This window comes from Nymphaea colorata, chromosome 3 (assembly GCF_008831285.2).
Source record: "Nymphaea colorata isolate Beijing-Zhang1983 chromosome 3, ASM883128v2, whole genome shotgun sequence".
Classification (NCBI taxonomy): domain Eukaryota; kingdom Viridiplantae; phylum Streptophyta; class Magnoliopsida; order Nymphaeales; family Nymphaeaceae; genus Nymphaea; species Nymphaea colorata.
The window spans coordinates 6,128,187-6,146,680 of NC_045140.1; the positions used below are offsets into that span (position 1 = coordinate 6,128,187).

Below are 18,494 nucleotides of genomic sequence, written 5' to 3' on the forward strand. Positions count from 1 at the left end.
ACATAAGCATCCTCTAAGGTCTTTGGATTACTTCTTTCCACTTTGGATTGTGGCCACGACTAAAGTCGCAAAATAAACCAGTCAAGTTTATCTTCTTCTGGCATATCTAGTACATCCAACATGAGCCTTTCATAGGTCCTCACATGATATCGCAAGGATTCTGTGTTTCAATTCACCGACCATCCGATAAACATGTCGTCTTGTATTCGAGGACATGAAGTAATTCTTTAACTCTCGCTAAAAGTCATCGAAAGTGTCTATTTTGTAAATCTCCTCTTGAAAGTCAAGTCGTTTCTTTCTCCACAAGACAACAACGGTTTCCCTCAAGTAACATGGTGGCGGTCTTGACCTGAAGGTCATCTCCCACAACGCCCTAAAGGTCCAGGTAGTATTTCACTTGGAATAAAAAGTTGTCAATCACGCGGCTATCCCGATTTCCGTTTTATTTTTCTAGCGGTTGAACGTCGACCCTTGATGGTCGATCGTCACCTCTACCTACAACAACTTGTCACTATAGTGTGCGGTTCTTTGCCCAGAGTTCTTTAATTTCGGCTTGCAGTATGGTCACTTTGTCAGCAATGGCCATAAGGTCGACCATTTGTTCCCACATTGTCTTCACTTCGTCCCTCAATTCCTCCAAGGACTCGACTGCATTGCCCAACGCTTCCTCCTAAGTAGCTACGTCGGCAACTAGCTTGTTCACGACTTCGGCCAGGTCTTCTTGACCATGGGATGTGCCCATCTCGTCAAACTAACCACTCCCTTGCCCTTGGCCCTTCACAGATTGTATTGGGTCGCCAGGACGTCACAGATTGTATTGGGTCCCGGCCCAGCACGTTTGATAATAAAAAATTATTTTTAATTATAAAATAATTATTTTTAATAATATAAATTATAAATTATAAAATACACATTATTAAGTTTAAAAAACAATAAAAAATATTTTTTATAAATTATTAACGGGCCGAATCGGGCTGGGCCGCACAACCGGGCCCGGCCCGATAGTCCGTTTTTTCAGCCCGAGCCCGGGCCTGATTAGGCTGGGTACCGGGTACCCTGCGGCGGCCCGGCCCGATACCCAGGCTTACAAATGGCTATGCAACCTCTAGACGCAAGGGAACATATACTATGATGTTGAAAAGTAATCTTACATGCAACATCTTACGTCGAACAACCCATAGTTAGTCAAGACATCTTTATATTTACTCAATCAACATACGTATGGCACGTGTTTGTGTGTTAATGACATAAATGACTCAGTAACATGCAAAAAATAGACGTGCCAACTAACCAACTAAAGCTGTTCAACAATAGGGACTGAACAGCATGTCTTCATGCTCTGCTTGTTTATGAATAAGCACAGGCTCATCTTTGGCTTATTTCCTTACGAAGACGAGGGACCGAGCTTTTGACAAGCATACCGAACTTAGCATTAACCATTATGTTTTCATGGACGTACTTCATACCTGCTAATTTGTTTAGGAGGTAAAATGTCTTTGTATGAGAAGAGAAAGCCTTTAGTATGCAATTCTTTTAAGAAGCATGGCTTGTGGATGAAAGGCCTTACCTTCTCATCTGCTGTAACCAAAGAGGCTCCAAGAGATGAAAGATTCCCAAGGGAGGCCGCACTTGGAAACAATAAAGCCATTACATAGACAGATTGAATATATAGTCACACTAGTTGCAAAAGATCATATACATAGCCACTGTTGAAGAATATGGTAATCTCTTTGATTAGAATTTTTTAAGTACTCTCTTCATCTACAATCACCATGGTGACAGGTGTATGTCATCCGTGACAGAAATGCAGGAATGACGTTGCCAGTAGCACAAGCATATATTCTTCTTCCACAAACTCTAAGCAACTGGACGCTTTCACTATGTGAGCATTGGGGTGCAACATAGGAGGCGTAGTCGTTAGTGTAGATGCCAATTTGTCAGGTTTTGAGACGATTCAGGCTTCCCAGCACCTGACTTAATTGACTGCAACCAAACGAAGTTACGATTGGAATTTAACTATTTGAATCCAGAGTCGGTTCAATTAGCTTTCAATTTTTACATGGAAATGGGTTGCCTCAGTTGAACCTGGCATGTGGGTTCAGAGATAAGGAGAAACTGTGTACCCAATCCAAACCCGATTACTGATTGAATCTTACTCTTATATTATCAACAGGCATGGAATTGGATTGTTATCATCTATATTCGATCACTAAGATTCATATAATTAATGCTACTTCCATATCTCGTTTTTAGTCACCAGCCAATATGTCGTTTTTAATTTGTTCTGGAATCCAACCTACACGGCAGAGTGGTGGTGCAAAGTTTTCGTCCCATTCATTTCAGCACAGCCGTCTGAATGTCAATAGTCTCCACAGAGACATCCGACAAAATTGGAACGGCACAAAGAAAGACATGATCCCTGATGACATGCACAAATGGAGAATTTTAACATTCGATATAGATAACAAAGGTCCTTATCTAAAGGCCGAGACAGCAACAGTGGAGAATCAATAGTCAGTTACTTGGGCGAAAGGTACACTTGCCTCAGATACTTTGTCGCTTGGTGCAACAATAGATTCACCGTCCATTATTCTCCACAAAGGAAGGAAGATTATGGTTAGATAAATAGTTGCTCTCTAGTCCCAGCGGAGATCATCTAAATGGAAGCTGCTTGCCTCATTCTGGGGTCTGGGAAACAAAAAAAAAAAAAAAACAGTTGGAACATAACTTGAGAAACAAGGTAGAACAATGGCCTCACAGCTGCAGATAAGCAAACTAAAGAAATGTACATGTATCTGCATTTTTCAAGTTCATTGCATGAAGTAGACAACGTCATGAGTAAGATTAATCAATCTTTTGTGTCTCATTCTTGGATAGAGGACACGTATCAAAATAATGAACTGACTCTTTTGCCTAGATCCAACTCGGACCATGATCCCCTATTGCTGTCTGCTAACAAAGGTCAAATATGGACTCATGGCAAACCTTGCTTTCGTTTTTATAATTTCTGGATAGAGAATACAGATTGCATATCCATTGTTGGTCCATGCTGGAAAGAGGAGATTTCAGGATGCCCAATGTTAAGGCTTCTAAAAAAGCTTAATTTGATGACAGCCCAGCTCAGCCAATGAAAAAAGGATACTCTAAGGGCTCTCAACGCCAGATCAGGAATTGCAAGGAACAAAATTATGAGTTTTCAGCCAGAAGCAGAGAGAGGCAACATGGAAGCAATCCAACTGGAGACGAAATGCAGCTGGAAAAATTGCCAAGGATGGGGAACAGTTTGGCAACAAAAATCTAGAATTAGGTAGCCGCAGGAAGGAGGTACCAATGGTAAGTTCTTTCATGAGGCAGTAAAAACCTGTAGGAAAGGAAACGAAGTTGCTGCTGTCATGGTTAAGAATCAGAAAAGTGGAAAGAGAAGTGAAGATAATGAATGCCTTCACTAAATATTTCAGCAAGCTCTTGGACAAGGGCAATGAATATGGTGCTCCCTCTATTGGCATGACAATCGGTTAAAAGGTTTCAAGAGAAGAGAATAACTAACTGCTGTGTCCCAATTCAAAGGAGGAACTTTAATGGCAGTTATGGAAGTTGATAGAGATTCTGCTCCCGGGCCACACAACTTTCCTAATAGATTTTATCAAGACAACTAGGAGATAACTAAAGATGATATTATCTCTTTCATTGGAGACCTTTTCTACAAAAGGCAAGCTAGCACAAAAGATTGACAGAACTCATATTGTTCAGATTCCCAAAGTATTGGGGGATAGTAGTACTGACAACTTCCAACTATCTCTCTTTGCAATAAAGTTCTCGACACAGTAATTTTGAGATTCATGCTCTAAACCCCACGGAAGAACGCAATGAAAGTAAACAAAATCAAAGAATGAAAGCAACAAACATAGAAAACAATAGGAAGCTGAAATAAGGGCTAGTTCTCATTAATCAAAATAAAGGAATAATCACAAGAAAAAAGAACATGACCCTTAAATAAGGTCTCTAAGCACAAAATAGATTTGGATCTCTTAATAAAAAATAACTAAATGAGTGAATGCTTAATTAGATTCATCAGGATCCACCAGCCTGAATCAATCTCCCCAAGTTGAAACAGTTGGCTCTTGATGACTGGGAAACTACCGCTGTGATGGAAATGAGCTGTGATGCAGAGGTTGCCCCATGGATTTCTTGAGTAAGTACACAATGACACGTCGCAACTTTGTTGAAGTGGGTTTGCCCCAGAATCCACTACCAAAGGATCACCATTTGTGCACACAGTCTGCCGCAGTCTCAAAGCTGGCACAAATGTGACCAGGCATATGTTGGTCTTGGCCAATCGTCCTGAATTTGATGCATCAATTGCTTCAATACGGAAACAAAGCGATAACGTTGAAGATAGGAGAAATACACCAATCCTCAAGAAGCTCAGGCATATATGTGTTTCCCTAGACGCTGGAGGACACAAGGAGGACCAAACTTATAAAGGCTAAGCATATTGTAGGTACCATGTGGGAAATACTCAAGACATAAATAAACGCACACCAACTGACCGACATCAAAGTTAACTTCCTGATGCCTCCGCATTTAAGGCATTAGGGGCAATCTTGATAGGAGTGGGCCGAGTGGATACAGATGACAGATCTACCACATGGGTGGGCGAGTAGCCATACACAATCTGAAAAATTGATCAACAACTGGAATAGTTAACGATAGTCCATACTATTATAAGCGAACTTGAACTGAGGTAATGTGAGGTTCCCCATTTTGACATTCTCACCTACGTCAATGAGACTGTGAAGTAGGTTTCCCAATGTATGCTTAACTACCTCAGTATGTCTATCGGTCTGTGGAATAGGCACTACCCAACTGCAGCTTAGTTTTCAACAGACACCACAGTAACATCTAGAAATGACTCATAAACCTAGTGTCATGGTAAGAGGTAATGGTAATACCATGTAGGATTCCATGGAAGCGAGCCACACCTCTAAGTAGTAGGAACAATAGCCACAAATATCATTCTCGGATTTTTATTGGCGAGGTTTTCTTCGGGTATTTTTCAACAAAGTTTTATTTTCATGGGAAAATCTCAGAGTTTTTAAAAAGATAAAAATCAAAATATTAGGTAAAAACAATGTTGTAAAAGGCGTATCGTGACGTGTATCGGTTGGGCCGACCTATACACTGTATCGTAATGTAGCGTAGCATACCGTATATTAATTTGTTAATGCATAAAAAATTTTAAAAAATAGAAAAAATAGAGAAACAATTCGGCAAAATCAGGAAAAGAAAGAAAATTTCGAAAAAAATGTGTTCTATATAAAAAAAAAACTCATCACATCATTCATAAGCCATAATATATTAACAACACATTTAGAAATAAGAAATAAGAAATTCATAATAACATAATAAGCGTCGATCACAACTTTAGTGTTTAAACTTTAACGTATTTTAGATTACATTACAAGTTCACAGCATATAATATATCATGATTATCATCACTCAAAGTCTCATCAGCCCCATGGGGCCATGAGTAAACCTTCTTCTCCACTAGCAAGTTCTCTCCTAAATCAACGATTTATCACATAAATGGGCAACTTTCTAAAAAAACTAGTAAAATTTTCCCCTCTTACAACTTTTAGACATGTTTGGAACGAAGAAGCTAGAGATTCGTTTGTAAAAAAGTACAAAAATTCATTTGATCCCCGTATAGTACAATACATTGGTGTATCGGCTGTATCATATGATACGGCCCTCGTATCGCATGATACGGCCAATACGCCTACAATACACAAGTGTATCGTGTATTGTGTATCGTAGGTGTATCGTATAGGTTTTTTAAACCTATACGACATGTATCGCATGATACGGGTCTGTATCGTGCGATACAGATAACACTGGCTAAAATACAAAGAAATGGAAAACTAATAACAGGACATAAAAAACAGCTAGTTAAAATGGTAAAGTAATAACTATTGTATTACATCTAAGAGGCCACATTAAATACCTAAAACAAGAGGAAATAAAACAATGAAACAAAATTAGAAAAAAAAAAAAACAGAAAATGAGATAAAAATAAATGAAAAAATCGTCAAATTTCTTTTTTTTAGTTTTTTTTTTCAAAATACTGCAATATTTTCCCTTTTTTTGTTTTCTTCATTTTCTTTGTTAATATCACAATATTTTCGAAAATACGCGATATTTGTGGCCATGATAGGAAGTCACTACTGATACGTCAGTGGTGTGCTTGCACCAACAAATACTGCCATTTTTTAGAACCTAGCTACTACCACTAAAATAGAGTCAAACCCACACGTAGTCCTATGGAGTCCGACCATAAAATCCATAGAAGCATGGTTCCAACGTTGGGCAAGGTATAATAAAAAGAGGCATGTGCAGACCACTATTTTGTCACTGGCCTTTAGCCAACTGGCAGACCAAACAGCTATTAACAAACTTAACGACAACCTTTCTCATCTTTTGCTACTAATACCTTTCATCAAGCAAAGCAAAAGTTTTATCATGACCAAAATGTCCTGCCATACCATCCCCATGTAGGATAGAAATCAACTATAATCTTAAGGAAAAATTGGGAATACAAAATTTGTTGCCTCAAAACAGATTAGCCATTATGAATTGTAAATAGGGAATATTATCAATTGAGGGCCTGTCCCTCTGCAGGTTTTTACCGGAAGTTCAAAGCGCGAAGTGCTCCCTTTCTCCTCTCCTCTATTAACCCTACAGATTATGACTTCAGAGCTCATGCTTATTATTTGATTGGACAGCTAGGAAATTTCTTCCAACCCTGAATTTGGTGCTAAAATTAATGCTGATTTCCTGACAATGGGGTGAAACTACGTATGATCCTAACCCATTCTAAATGAGCCTCAGGCCACCGAAGTTCCCACATGGCTAATGTGAAATTACGAACAAACATCAGTTAAGAAGAGAACAGTTGATTGGTAGCCATAAGAGTTTACTTCAGTCCTTCTCTAGGCACATACCACCACTAGGAATCCACAAGGATTGAGGTAAGAACTTAGACGCCCGTGCGATTTTCAACTCTGACAAGTATGGAACCTGTCTCAGGTAAAGTTCCTACAAACGAAACAGGTGAAGCATCAACTATGTGATAACAATAAGTGGCAACCAAGATTGTTGGCAGAAATCCAGTATTTTGGATACTGTAAGCTTTCATAGAAAAGTTTTTCTTTGTATCAAGGATTCCAATAGTAAGACAAGGCAGCCAAAACAAAAGGAAGAAGAAGCAAACAAAACAATGTATGGACTATGAATATGATTCGATGAAAAAAGAAATGCAATATGAAATGCCGACATGAACTATAAAATGAACAAAAAAAAAAAAGAAAAAATAAACAGGAGTTCTCGGCCAGCATTCTAACTTTTGTTACAACAGAGAGCCCCTTGGTAACAGAGGCAGGGCCAACTTAACCCCAGACAAAGACAAACAGTGTAAGGAATATTCGATAGTTCACATGCAACATTATCTCACAAACCAAGTCATATCATCCAGCTACATAAGTCCTTGCAATACAGTGTGTGCATTACCTATACTGATTTACAATAGGAAGAATAATTGCCATTTACACATTAATATTTGGCTTCAGAAAAAATTGGAGGCGTTGTTCACAGCATACGGCTAAAACCAAGCAGAACATGGTCGTAGCCTCATCTTAATACAACTATGCTATTAATAGCAAATGGCTGCAGAGTACATTAAACTAAGATAATAGCAGTCCATATTGGAAGCAGAGAACCATCTCAATAGATGGCAAAACATGCAAATATGCACCAGTTTGATAGGACCTAGTATTTTCATTTTATTAAAAAACTCTTTCCAGGTGCACTAATCCAGACTCCTGCTGCTGCAAGAGAAATGGAAATAGCATTTGCAGGAATTGGACTTTGCTTTGGAACTACATGTGGCAGCTGCATGTCTACCACAATGCCAGTTGCATTGCCACTTTGAGTTCATTGCTTGCGGTGGTTAACTGGTTACGGCAGAATCAGATCTCAATGATGATTGCCCGCTTATAAGTTCTTCTTACCCAGATATTTTATTTAGAATGAAATCTAAATGCTGATTGGAATTTACATCATTTTTTAGATTTTCTTTAAACCGGTGATATCTTCATTGATTACACAAGTATAAATTTGGTTTGTTTTGCATTGGTATAATCAATTTGAACATGTAAAAACTACTAGCATGAGGACAAATGGTGCCTCATATTCACCAATATGGGTGCAACAATCAATATAATGGTCCAACGGCACAGAAACATCTCCGAGCAGCGTATACAAATGCAGAACTACTGAACATAGCAGTTTCACACAAATGAGACAAGCAATTTCAGGGGAAAATATTGCCAGAGATTGCAAAGACAAACATGTCCACATGAACAAACGGAGACCAAATTAAAACAGAAACAACTTCAGACGACTCAAACAAGCGAAGAGTAGAGCAAACTTTTCCAGATAAATTAACGAAGGGAATACGAAATATGTAGCACAAGATATGAACATCTTACCAGCAATCTCCATCTATCAAGACATCTTAGCAGAGAAATGCAAAATCTGCAAAGAAAGAGCGATCCGTGATTCACATTGAATCAAAGGGAGACCTCCAACTGCTCAACTCTCTTTGCAAGATCATAGCTTCCGCGATTCCTCAACCCATCGAGTACTGCTTCGAAGCTCTGTCCACGCGGCGACAACCCCCTCTCAACCATTTCAAACAGAAAATTTGCTGCCTCCAGGATCCTCCCTCCCCGGCAACACATCCGAACCAGCATTGTGTAAACCGGTCGGTTCGGCGGATGCCCCTCCGCCTTCATATCATTGAAGAAGGCAAACGCATCGTCGAATCTCCCCTGCTTGCACAGCGCCTTGATCACTGGTGCATACAGTCCAGGAAACGGCCGGTGCCCGACTTCCATTGCCCTGTTCAGAACTCTAAACGCTTCCTCCACCCTGCCCGTCCGCGCCGCGGCGGGGACAATGATCTTATACGTCTCGAGGTCTGGTTGGAGGCCAACAGCCTCCACTGATCCCAGAAGGTCGACGCTGAACCCGACCTCGCCTGCGTTGCAGAGTGACTCCAGCAGCAAATTGAGGGTCTGCAGGTCCGGTGCGACTCCCTCTTTCGTCATCCGCCGGACGAGGCCCTTCGCTGTCTCGAGGAACCCGGCGTTGAGCAGACCCTCGACGAGGAGATCCCGGCCACGGACCGGCGGCCGGAACCCCCTCGCAGCCATCTCCTCCAGAAATCCTAAGGCCTCCCGGAACTTCCCCTCGGCGCACCAAGCGTTCACCAGGATGCCGAAAGTCGCCTTGTCCGGCGGGACGCCGCGGCGGACCATCCGGCGGACGAGGGAGTAGGCACCGCGGAAGTTCCGGCCGCGGCAGAGAGCGGAGAGGAGAGCGTTGTACGTAGTGACGGTATGGAGACAGCCGAGGCGGGGCATGCGGTTGAAAACGTCCACGGCGCGGTCGACAAGGCCAGCGTCGCCATAGGAGGAGATGACGCTGGAGAGGGTGTCAGAGGAGATAGGGAGGCCGGCGGAGCGCATCCGCTCGGCGACCTTCCACATGTGGTCCCATTGGCGGGTGTTGCCGAGAGTGCGGATGAGCTGTTCGTACTCGGTGGTGGTCGGATCGTAACCGGGCTGGGAGTGAGCCCAATTGAAGAAGCGGAGAGACTCGACGCCGGAGCGAGAGCAGGCGCGGAGGACGCGGTAGACGAGCTCGGGGTTGGGCCTGATCGCTAGCCGCTGGAGGGTGCGCTCCTGGTAGAAGTCGTGCCGGACAATGTTGCAGACGCGTTGCACCGCCGCGAAGTACTCGTCCTTAGTGGTGCCACCGGCGGCCGCGGCAGTGGGGGCGAGGCCTGCTGTAGAGAAATCTCTGGGTGATAAGACGGCCGCCGACAACAGAAGCCGCCGTTTCACGAACTGACGGAGGAGGAGAGGCGTCATTGACGACGGCTTACATTTTTCTGAGTTCCCGTTTTTGTTATTTTCCTTTCCGTTCTTTGGGGTGTGCCTGTGTGGCTTATGCGGCTGGTCCGAGACACACATATTGAATCTCAGTAGATTCGGATTCGAAACAACATCAAGCGATCCGGATTTACATATGTAATCGGCCATAGGGCCCGTTTGATGGGCAGGTGAAAATTGATGGGGAGGGAAGAATTTGTACTGGCGGGTGAAATTGAAAACCCGTCAAACGGGGTGGAATTCCACCTGTTTAACCCAAAAGCGAGCGGGTGGAATTCCACCCGCTTGATTTCATGTTTCGGGTGCTTCAGCCCGCTGGACTTCCCTCCGCAGCTCCTCCTCCCTCCTTCTCACCGTCGCACCAGAACTCACTCCCACTGTCTCCGCTGCGCCTTCACCTCACTCGCACCGTCGCCTCCCCGCTGCGCCGTCGCCTCTCTGCTCCTCCGTCGGTACGCTTTCTCCCTTTCTCTCTCTGATGCCCTCCCTTTCTCTCTTGCCCTAAGATGTTCCTCTGTATGGCAGGGAAGACATAAGCAGAGACAAGGCAGCATTTGGGCGTTCTTCTGTATGGCAGGGAAGACATACGCAGAGACTGTGAGTCTCTCAATATCTCTCTCGCTTCTCCTCCTTTGAGATTTGGGCGTTTGATTTGCTGCCTTATCTATGCGTCCTTGTTTGCAGGCTTCATGGAATTAGGAGAATCTGCACCAGAAAGTGAAGGTATGATTTCTGATGTAGCAGCTGCTATCGAGGACCTATTTCTAATGTGCAGATGCGTCGCTTATTCAGTCTACTCCTTCAATATATAGTTGCTCTGCAGGACAGAAAATCTTGTTGCTCAGCAGAACCCATCAGATCGTGAAGGAAATCAAGGGCATTGTGATGGCTTCACTGAGACCCAGATGGAATCTCAAGTTCTCAAATCTGAACTTGATTCATTTCTTTTCAACCTGTGCTTTATTCCTAGGGAAATCAACTTATGTGTCACTGGTTTGGTTGACAAATGATGACAGCAAGTTGTTGAGTATGAAGAAGATCTAGCAAGAAGGCAGATGATAATAGAAAGAGTGAGGACAAGATCTATGGCTTCATCTTATGCACGGAAAAGGCCTTCAGGTGAACAGATAGATGACAATCTTGGACGTCTTCTTCGAGTTGCTAATGAGAACAAATAGTTTATTCTTTCAATCTTATGTGGACTGTGTAGGTGTGTACATAATCATATTGCCAGCTAACTAATTTGAATTTGTTTCCACCATCTGGGTCTCCTACATGATCCTCAGATTGGGATGGTTAGCTTTCTGTAAATTACAATTTTGGCATGTAGTTACTGAAACAGTTTGAGAAACAAGCGAAGCTTGTTACATCTGTAAGACGCACTAGATCTATGTACAGTTTCCATTTGTAATTACATTGAACAGTTTCCATTTCCAGTTTCCAAGCTGTCTGTTTTCTGTTTTATTCGCTGGGATGATTGGTGACTATGTTGCTTCCATCAGAAATGGTTGAATATGTAGATCATCCATTTTATCTTCCTTTCTTTTATTGGACTGGCTGCTATTGTAATCCCTATTTCCTGCCTCTATGTCTTAACTGCTTTGGGCAGAAATAGGTCTGTAGATACCACTGTATGTTAAATTGGGGAGGAGAAAAAAAAAACAACATTTTCCAAGTTAAATTTTTCTTGTGCATCAAACATGGTTAAATTTACCACGTTAAATGTCACCCGACAATCAAACAGGGCCTCATATTGGAAGATGGTGAAATTTCATCCAGTGAATTTTTCTAGAAAAATTTACCATGGTAAATTTACCATGTTAAATTTCACCCGCCCATCAAACGGGCCCTAAAGGATGAAATAAAAATGTCGACGTAGGGGCTGCACGATGAGTCAACCAGCTAGAGCTTTGATCTTGATTTGAACTTCATTGTCAAAACTCGACTCGACTCAGTAAAGTTCAAGTTTAAATATGTGCTTGAAATGTTAAACGAGTCGAGTTTCAGTCTGTTATGACTAAACATGACCAAATCAGTTGGTTTTATAAACAGTATGTAGCTCGTATGATCCGATACAATACATTTTGGACCAATACAAAGCTGGATCGAGTCTTTAAGGAGAAAATAGGGGCATTCTGAATAATTCAGAGCTTTAAAGATGCATAATATTTCATTGTTGTGATTTATTTATTTATTTTATACTGTGACATGCATGAATTGAATGATTCCATGTTAAGCATGCTAGAAAAATGAAATGTTGACATTTAGAATAGTAAGACTTTAATTGAATTGTGTTTAATCCTACCAAAAGTGGGTGAGTGGTTTAATTGAGAAAAGAAAAATCTACATTTAAATTGTGCTTAGACTCATATTAAATGACTGTGCTACCGAAAGGTAGTATGACATGTTTAAGAGAATGCGCAGGGTAAAATAGAAAGACTGGCATTTCAAAATTTTTGCTACTTGCATCCAAAGGTGTCTTGCTTTTATTATTGTTGTGCTTGATCTTTTTTTATCTTGCCAAATATAGTTAAAGCTATAAAAAATAGTGTATGAAATACAAGAAATGGTTGGAGAATAAAGGTAATCTATTATTAATTCCTCATGAATGTAAATTATTACATGTTCCTGTGAATAGCTGGTGAATTGACTCAACAGTTACGGTACATATTGCTAATGCTTTGCAGGACTTTCTAAGTAGAAGAGAACAAAAAAATACATGAAATGAGCATTTTTAAGAAAGATGATGCATCCATGTGTAAAGGCTATTGGGACCTGTCAAGTCAGACTTGATACTGATTTCATTTTGAAGATTCATGATGTATTTTTGTATCATCATATATCAGAAACCTCATATCTATATCAGGATTGGACAGACTTGGATTTTGTATGAAGATTGTAAATGTCAAAACGTATATGTATAAAGGTTCTACTGAAATTGGTTATGCTCTTTTGTGCGATGTTTATATAAATTAAACATAAAGACTCAAGAAACGTTGGTTTCTGAATTTGGATTAACTTGCAATGAACATAGCATCATAGATGGTAACTTTTATATGCTTTGGCAAAGTGAACTAGGCCATATATGTAAGAAGAGAAAAAGAAGACTTGTAAATGCAGGAATTTTAAAATCTCTAGACTTTATAGATATTGATAAATGTGTTGATTGCATAAAGGCAAAACAAACTAACACATGTAAAGAAGGTGTTAAGAGAAGTCATAAGAGATTAGAGATAGTCCATATAGATGTTTGTGGATGTTTGACTTTTTGTTATATTGGCAAAAAGTATGTTGTCATTTTTATTACTAACATTCACAGTATATGTATCTATACTTAATCTATAAGAAATTAAACATACGTCAGGTTTTCAACAGTTCAAAAAAGTAGAGAAACAAGTAGATGAAGTAATTAAGATAGTTAGATCAGATAAATATGGCAAATATTATGGTAGAATCACTGAGATGGACAATGAAAAGGCCATTAGCATGAATTTTAGAAGAAGATGGCATTCGTACCTCAATATACTATGTCTGATAGTGTTTACCAAAATGATGTAGCAGAAAGGAGAAATCGTGTGCTTAAATAAATAGTTAAAGCCATGTTAAATTTCTCTACTATTTTTGTTCATCTGTGGGGAGAAGCTCTTATGACAACAATACAAATTTTGAATATAGTTCCTACTAAACTTGTACCTAAGACTCTGTATGAGTTATGGACATGTATGGAACCTTTCTTATCTTATAAGTACATATGGGATGTCATATTGAAGCTAAACTATGTAACCCTTCACATAAAGGCCTCCGATTTGGGAACAACTTGTGGGTTTTTTTTTTTGTTATCCAAAATCGAAAGGATATAAATTTTACTGTGCATCTCATTCACCACATATTGTGGAAACATATAATGCTAAATTCCTAGAAGATATTTCAGTTGGGTTGAATGTATTACAAAACCTCAAATTTGAGGAATTGAAACATACAAAATATAAATTTGTTGAAAACAGTACTAAAGGGTTCGACTTTATCATCTTTATGATAGAATAAGGTGTACAGATTCAGGTTAAGTCTGTATAATTACATGTTCAAAGATCCACTACAATAAGAAAGCATTCTATTCCACTAGACTATATAGCGTACCTACAAAGTCTTCTGATTTCATAGGTATCGATGAAGATCCTCAGACATTTATAGAAACTATAAAAAGTAAACAATACATGTACTGGATAAATATAATGGAAAAAGAGTTTGACTCTATGGCCAGGAACCAGACATTGAGACTTGTCAAATTGCCTGAGAGAGTAAAACTCATAAGATGTAAATGAGCCTATAAAACCAAAAGGGACTCCAAATGCATCATTGAAAGATACAAAACAAGACTAATTGTTGAAGGGTTCATACAGATGAAAGACATAGACTATCATGAGACAGATTCTTCCATTTCTACTAAAGAGTCATTGAAAATAGTTCTTGCCCTAGTAGCTCATTTTGATTTAAAGTTATACTAGATGATTGTTAAATGGGAATATAAATGAAGAAATATATAGGAAACAACCTCAAGGTTTTTCTAAGAGCAATACAAATCATTTAGTTTTCAGCTTAATAAGTCAATTTATGGACTTGAACAAGCCTCTCGACAATGGTATATCAAGTTTTCTAAAGTTATTGTGTCTTTAGGTTTACCAAAAACATCATTGATTGATGTACATACCTTAAGAATGCTGAGAACAAGTTCGTAATTTTGATATTATATGTTGATGATGTTCTGCTTGTAACTAATGATGTGCAGATGCTGACAAAAATTTAACAATTTCTTCCATCTTATTTTGAAGTGAAGGATATGGGTGAGGCATCTTATGTTCTCAGCATTGAGATTTGTCAAAACAAAAGTACAAGAATTTTAAGTCTCTCTCAAACTACACACATCAATAAAATACTATATGAGATGAAAATTTTTCTCATATGTCAACTCTTATAGCTAAATGGGATAAATTGAACTTAAATGATTGTCCACGTGACAAATATGAAAAAACATAAATGAATAATATTTCATATGCATCAGCAATTGGTAGCCTGCAATATGCATATACTTGCATTAGGCATGATATTTCCTTTTCTGTTGGAGTGTTTGGGATATTTCAATCTAAAACAAGCATGATACATTGAAAGATTGTAAAGAGAGATACGATTTTTACAAGGAACAAAAGACTATATGTTGACATATCATAAGATGGACCACCTTGAAGTAGTTGGTTTCTTAGTGTCTAACTTGGGAGGATGTGTTGATAGTAGGAAGCCTAATACAGGATATGTCTTTCTTTTAGCTAGAAGTGTCATCTCATGGCGCAGTAAGAAGTAAACTATTGCTGCTCATACAATATAAGCAGAGTTTGTTGTATTATATGAAATGACTTTGTAGGCAATATGGATAAAGAACTTCATTTCATAGTTCAAAATAATTGAATCTATTAAGATATCACTTAAAGTTTGCTATGACAATAAATTTGTGGTATCCTTTTCTAATACATGTAAACATATAGAATTAAAACACTTTGTTGTTAAAGAGATAACAGAGAATCATCTATGTAGATTTAGTACATCAATACTGAAGATATTGTAGCAAATCTTCTTACTAAAACGCTAGTGTCTATACTATGTTCTAAACCTAGTTTGTTGATTCTTATAAAATTTGAATGCTTGTTTACATAAATTTTTCCTTATTTTGATTTTTTGAGCAATGTATGGCTATTACTTAAAGTCCATAGACTAGATATCAAGACCAAGCCATTCACAAAGTATTTATCCATTCATATCGATCAGGAGATCGTTGGGTCATGTTGGATCCAGACCACCAAAATAATCCTGCATCCACAAAAACAAGCATTTAGAACCGACTAAATGCTATATATAAAGGAGAGTGTCATGTGATGAGAGGGACACACTATAGACACCACTACCTTGGGTAAGAACAATCTTTTTCAACCCTCACCACAAATTTTCTATGTATCCTCATTGTACGAGTGAAGGTTGAGCAGAGAAAACTTGTATCAATGATAGCAGGTTCGTTGTTTTCCTTCACGCCATGATGCTTTTTTTTGTCTTTTTCTGCATCTGTTTAATGGTCGGCCCAACAGTACTACAAGCATGGAAAAAAAGACAAAGACAGGTTCAAATGAGCACATATGATTATTGTAGTAAGATAAAAACCTACAAGTCCACCTTATACATGCACCATAATTTCACAACACTTCGTGCATCGGCTTACAAAATTTTTATCTGAAACATCTTGCAATTTTTATTGTTCAAAACTTCTTTATGGAGAGATTATTGAATGCATGCAAGAAGCCATGGGTCCTGAACGTTCTCTAATCAGAATATTGAGGCTCAGAATAGTAATATCTAACATGGAACAAGTAACAGCAAGGGTTGCTTAACAGCAATGCAATGCAAACAACATGAAAAGAAAAGAAATTCACAGGAAACACATTTACAACAAAAGTTTGTTCAATAAAAATTAATGTCTATCCACTGATAAACCAATTTTTGCATGGCTTCATTTAACCTACACAAATATGGTTCTTTTAATCCATATTTTGTTCATCTCAAAGAGCCTTCTACAAGCACTCTTTTGACAAGAGTCACTATTCATATGATAGCAATTATCAAGATTGCATTGGAATAAGATAGGACACCAGAAAATATCAGTTGAGCTTTCAAAGCATAAGTGGAAGGAGAGCTTAAACAGGGATTGACATACATAATCGTATTTTATTGTTGGATGTAAGCAAAATTGAAAAGAGGAATTCCAACGAACTGGGTGCTTAAGCATGCTTTGCAATAGCTAACACATGTAGAGGGAGCTAGGAGAAGTTGCATACCCAATTTTTCTATTTCCATCCAATGGCGGTTTTACTTAAATATGCCTCCACATATTGCTTACTCATTTCGTCTATTAAAGTGCACACTAGACCTCTAAGGACTTTTTATTTCGTAGGGTGTTCGATGGATTAGAATTTAGAATAAAATTTCCACCTCAACTTGGAATTGGAACGAAATTCTAGTTCCAATTTTCCTTTGAGTTTGATAGTATGAAATTTTTATTTTAAAATAAAAAATAACTTGCTTGATGAAAAATTTTGGAATGCATGAATTAACAAGTTCATGCATTGTGCCTCAAAGACAGATGAAAATATTTCAAATTTATGGAATCATAATTCCACTTCCTAAGGTGGCATCATAATTATAGAATTTTGATTTTGGAATGAGCCTATAAATCTAGAAGCAAAATTATTTGTCTGAAAATACAATTTTCTTTTTGAAAAAATGAGAATAATGATTCTAAAATTCCATTGGTTCCAAGTGAATCAAACACCCCCTAAATAATTCAAATATTCAAAAGGTTAAGAATATCTTGACTATGATCAAACAACCTGACAAAATGTTGGCATAAACTGCACTGTCTAAGAATCAGCTATAAAAAGAAGAGGATAATGGTGAAATTTATCAAACATGGTGTGCCATATACAAGTGCCTAAAAAAAGTAACGAGAAGAGGGGATTGAGGAGGGGGCAGAAGACAGCAGAGCTTCTTGCAAAGGGCGTACATGCCTTCACCCAAGGGCCATTCATTTCTACATAGGTAGAGAGATTACATCCTACTATACATGAGAGAGAGAGAGAGAAATTGTTGCTTTGTCTATGTTGTGTTGAGGAAGACAACGTCGTTATGCTAAGGATCATAAGAGGCACTTTGTATTGTGCCTGTGCTGAGAAGGAGGAACCGAAGAATGGAAAAGGTGTAACGACGACATAACAAACATTTTTAACAACACCCTCTCAATTTCGTTAAATCTATCCAATCTTGGAGGGATTCCAACTACAAGTCTACAATCCAAAAACCAAGCCTACAAAGCCCTACCAGCACAAACACAAAATCTCACAATTTGGCCAATTTAGGTTCTTTCCATTGTGACAAAAACACTCCATTTAGCTCCTCATTGTTAGTATCATTCTCACATGTGCATGACTATAACATCTGCACTATAAAATTGATGAGTGTCAACAACATTTTCATTTTTGTCTCATGGAAACTATTAGTGGTTTTCTTTTTTGCTCATTCATGGTGAAGTTGATCTTTTGTCAACCAAACCATATCGACCATTTGATACTTGTTAGAAGCTATACATTCATAATGTAAATTGCATTAGGGAGGGTACGTTGATTACTCGTGCTCCAATAGACAACCTGCAATCTGATCTATGTACTGACCAACATCTTGATGACTTTAAAAAACTTGAGACTCTTGAATATGTTGATGCATGCCTTCCATATTATGCCTGCAATTTTCTCCACTATGATTCCTTAAACTTGATCATGAGTGATCATATTCCTCATTTCCCATAATTGCTATACCATCACTAGGAAATATGACTTCTAGCACTTGATTGACAATACAGTTTGATGGCAAGCATTGATTCAAAATTGG

At 38.8% G+C, this 18,494-nt stretch overlaps 1 protein-coding gene across 4 annotated transcripts; it reads right to left on the bottom strand.

Moving 5' to 3' along the window:
• Nucleotides 1-2,436: 2,436 nt before the first annotated feature.
• Nucleotides 2,437-10,044, bottom strand: LOC116251501 (pentatricopeptide repeat-containing protein At5g18390, mitochondrial). 4 transcript variants are annotated; one of them, XM_031625816.2, is made up of 3 exons: nucleotides 8,547-10,044; nucleotides 7,002-7,095; nucleotides 2,437-2,688 (listed from the first exon to the last, which is right to left on the bottom strand). In XM_031625816.2, the coding sequence occupies exon 1, from the start codon at nucleotides 9,990-9,992 to the stop codon at nucleotides 8,628-8,630; it is 1,365 nt and encodes a 454-aa protein (XP_031481676.1). In that variant the 5' UTR covers nucleotides 9,993-10,044; the 3' UTR covers nucleotides 2,437-2,688; nucleotides 7,002-7,095; nucleotides 8,547-8,627. The 4 variants fall into 4 exon arrangements, with proteins under 4 accessions (XP_031481676.1, XP_031481677.1, XP_031481678.1 ...); XM_031625815.2 differs by lacking the exon at nucleotides 2,437-2,688 and adding an exon at nucleotides 2,712-4,341; XM_031625817.2 differs by lacking the exon at nucleotides 7,002-7,095.
• Nucleotides 10,045-18,494: the final 8,450 nt, after the last annotated feature.

Bases quoted from the DNA above. Each gene is read 5' to 3' on its own strand.
- LOC116251501 (XM_031625817.2), bottom strand. From the start codon at position 9,992: ATGACGCCTCTCCTCCTCCGTCAGTTCGTGAAACGGCGGCTTCTGTTG.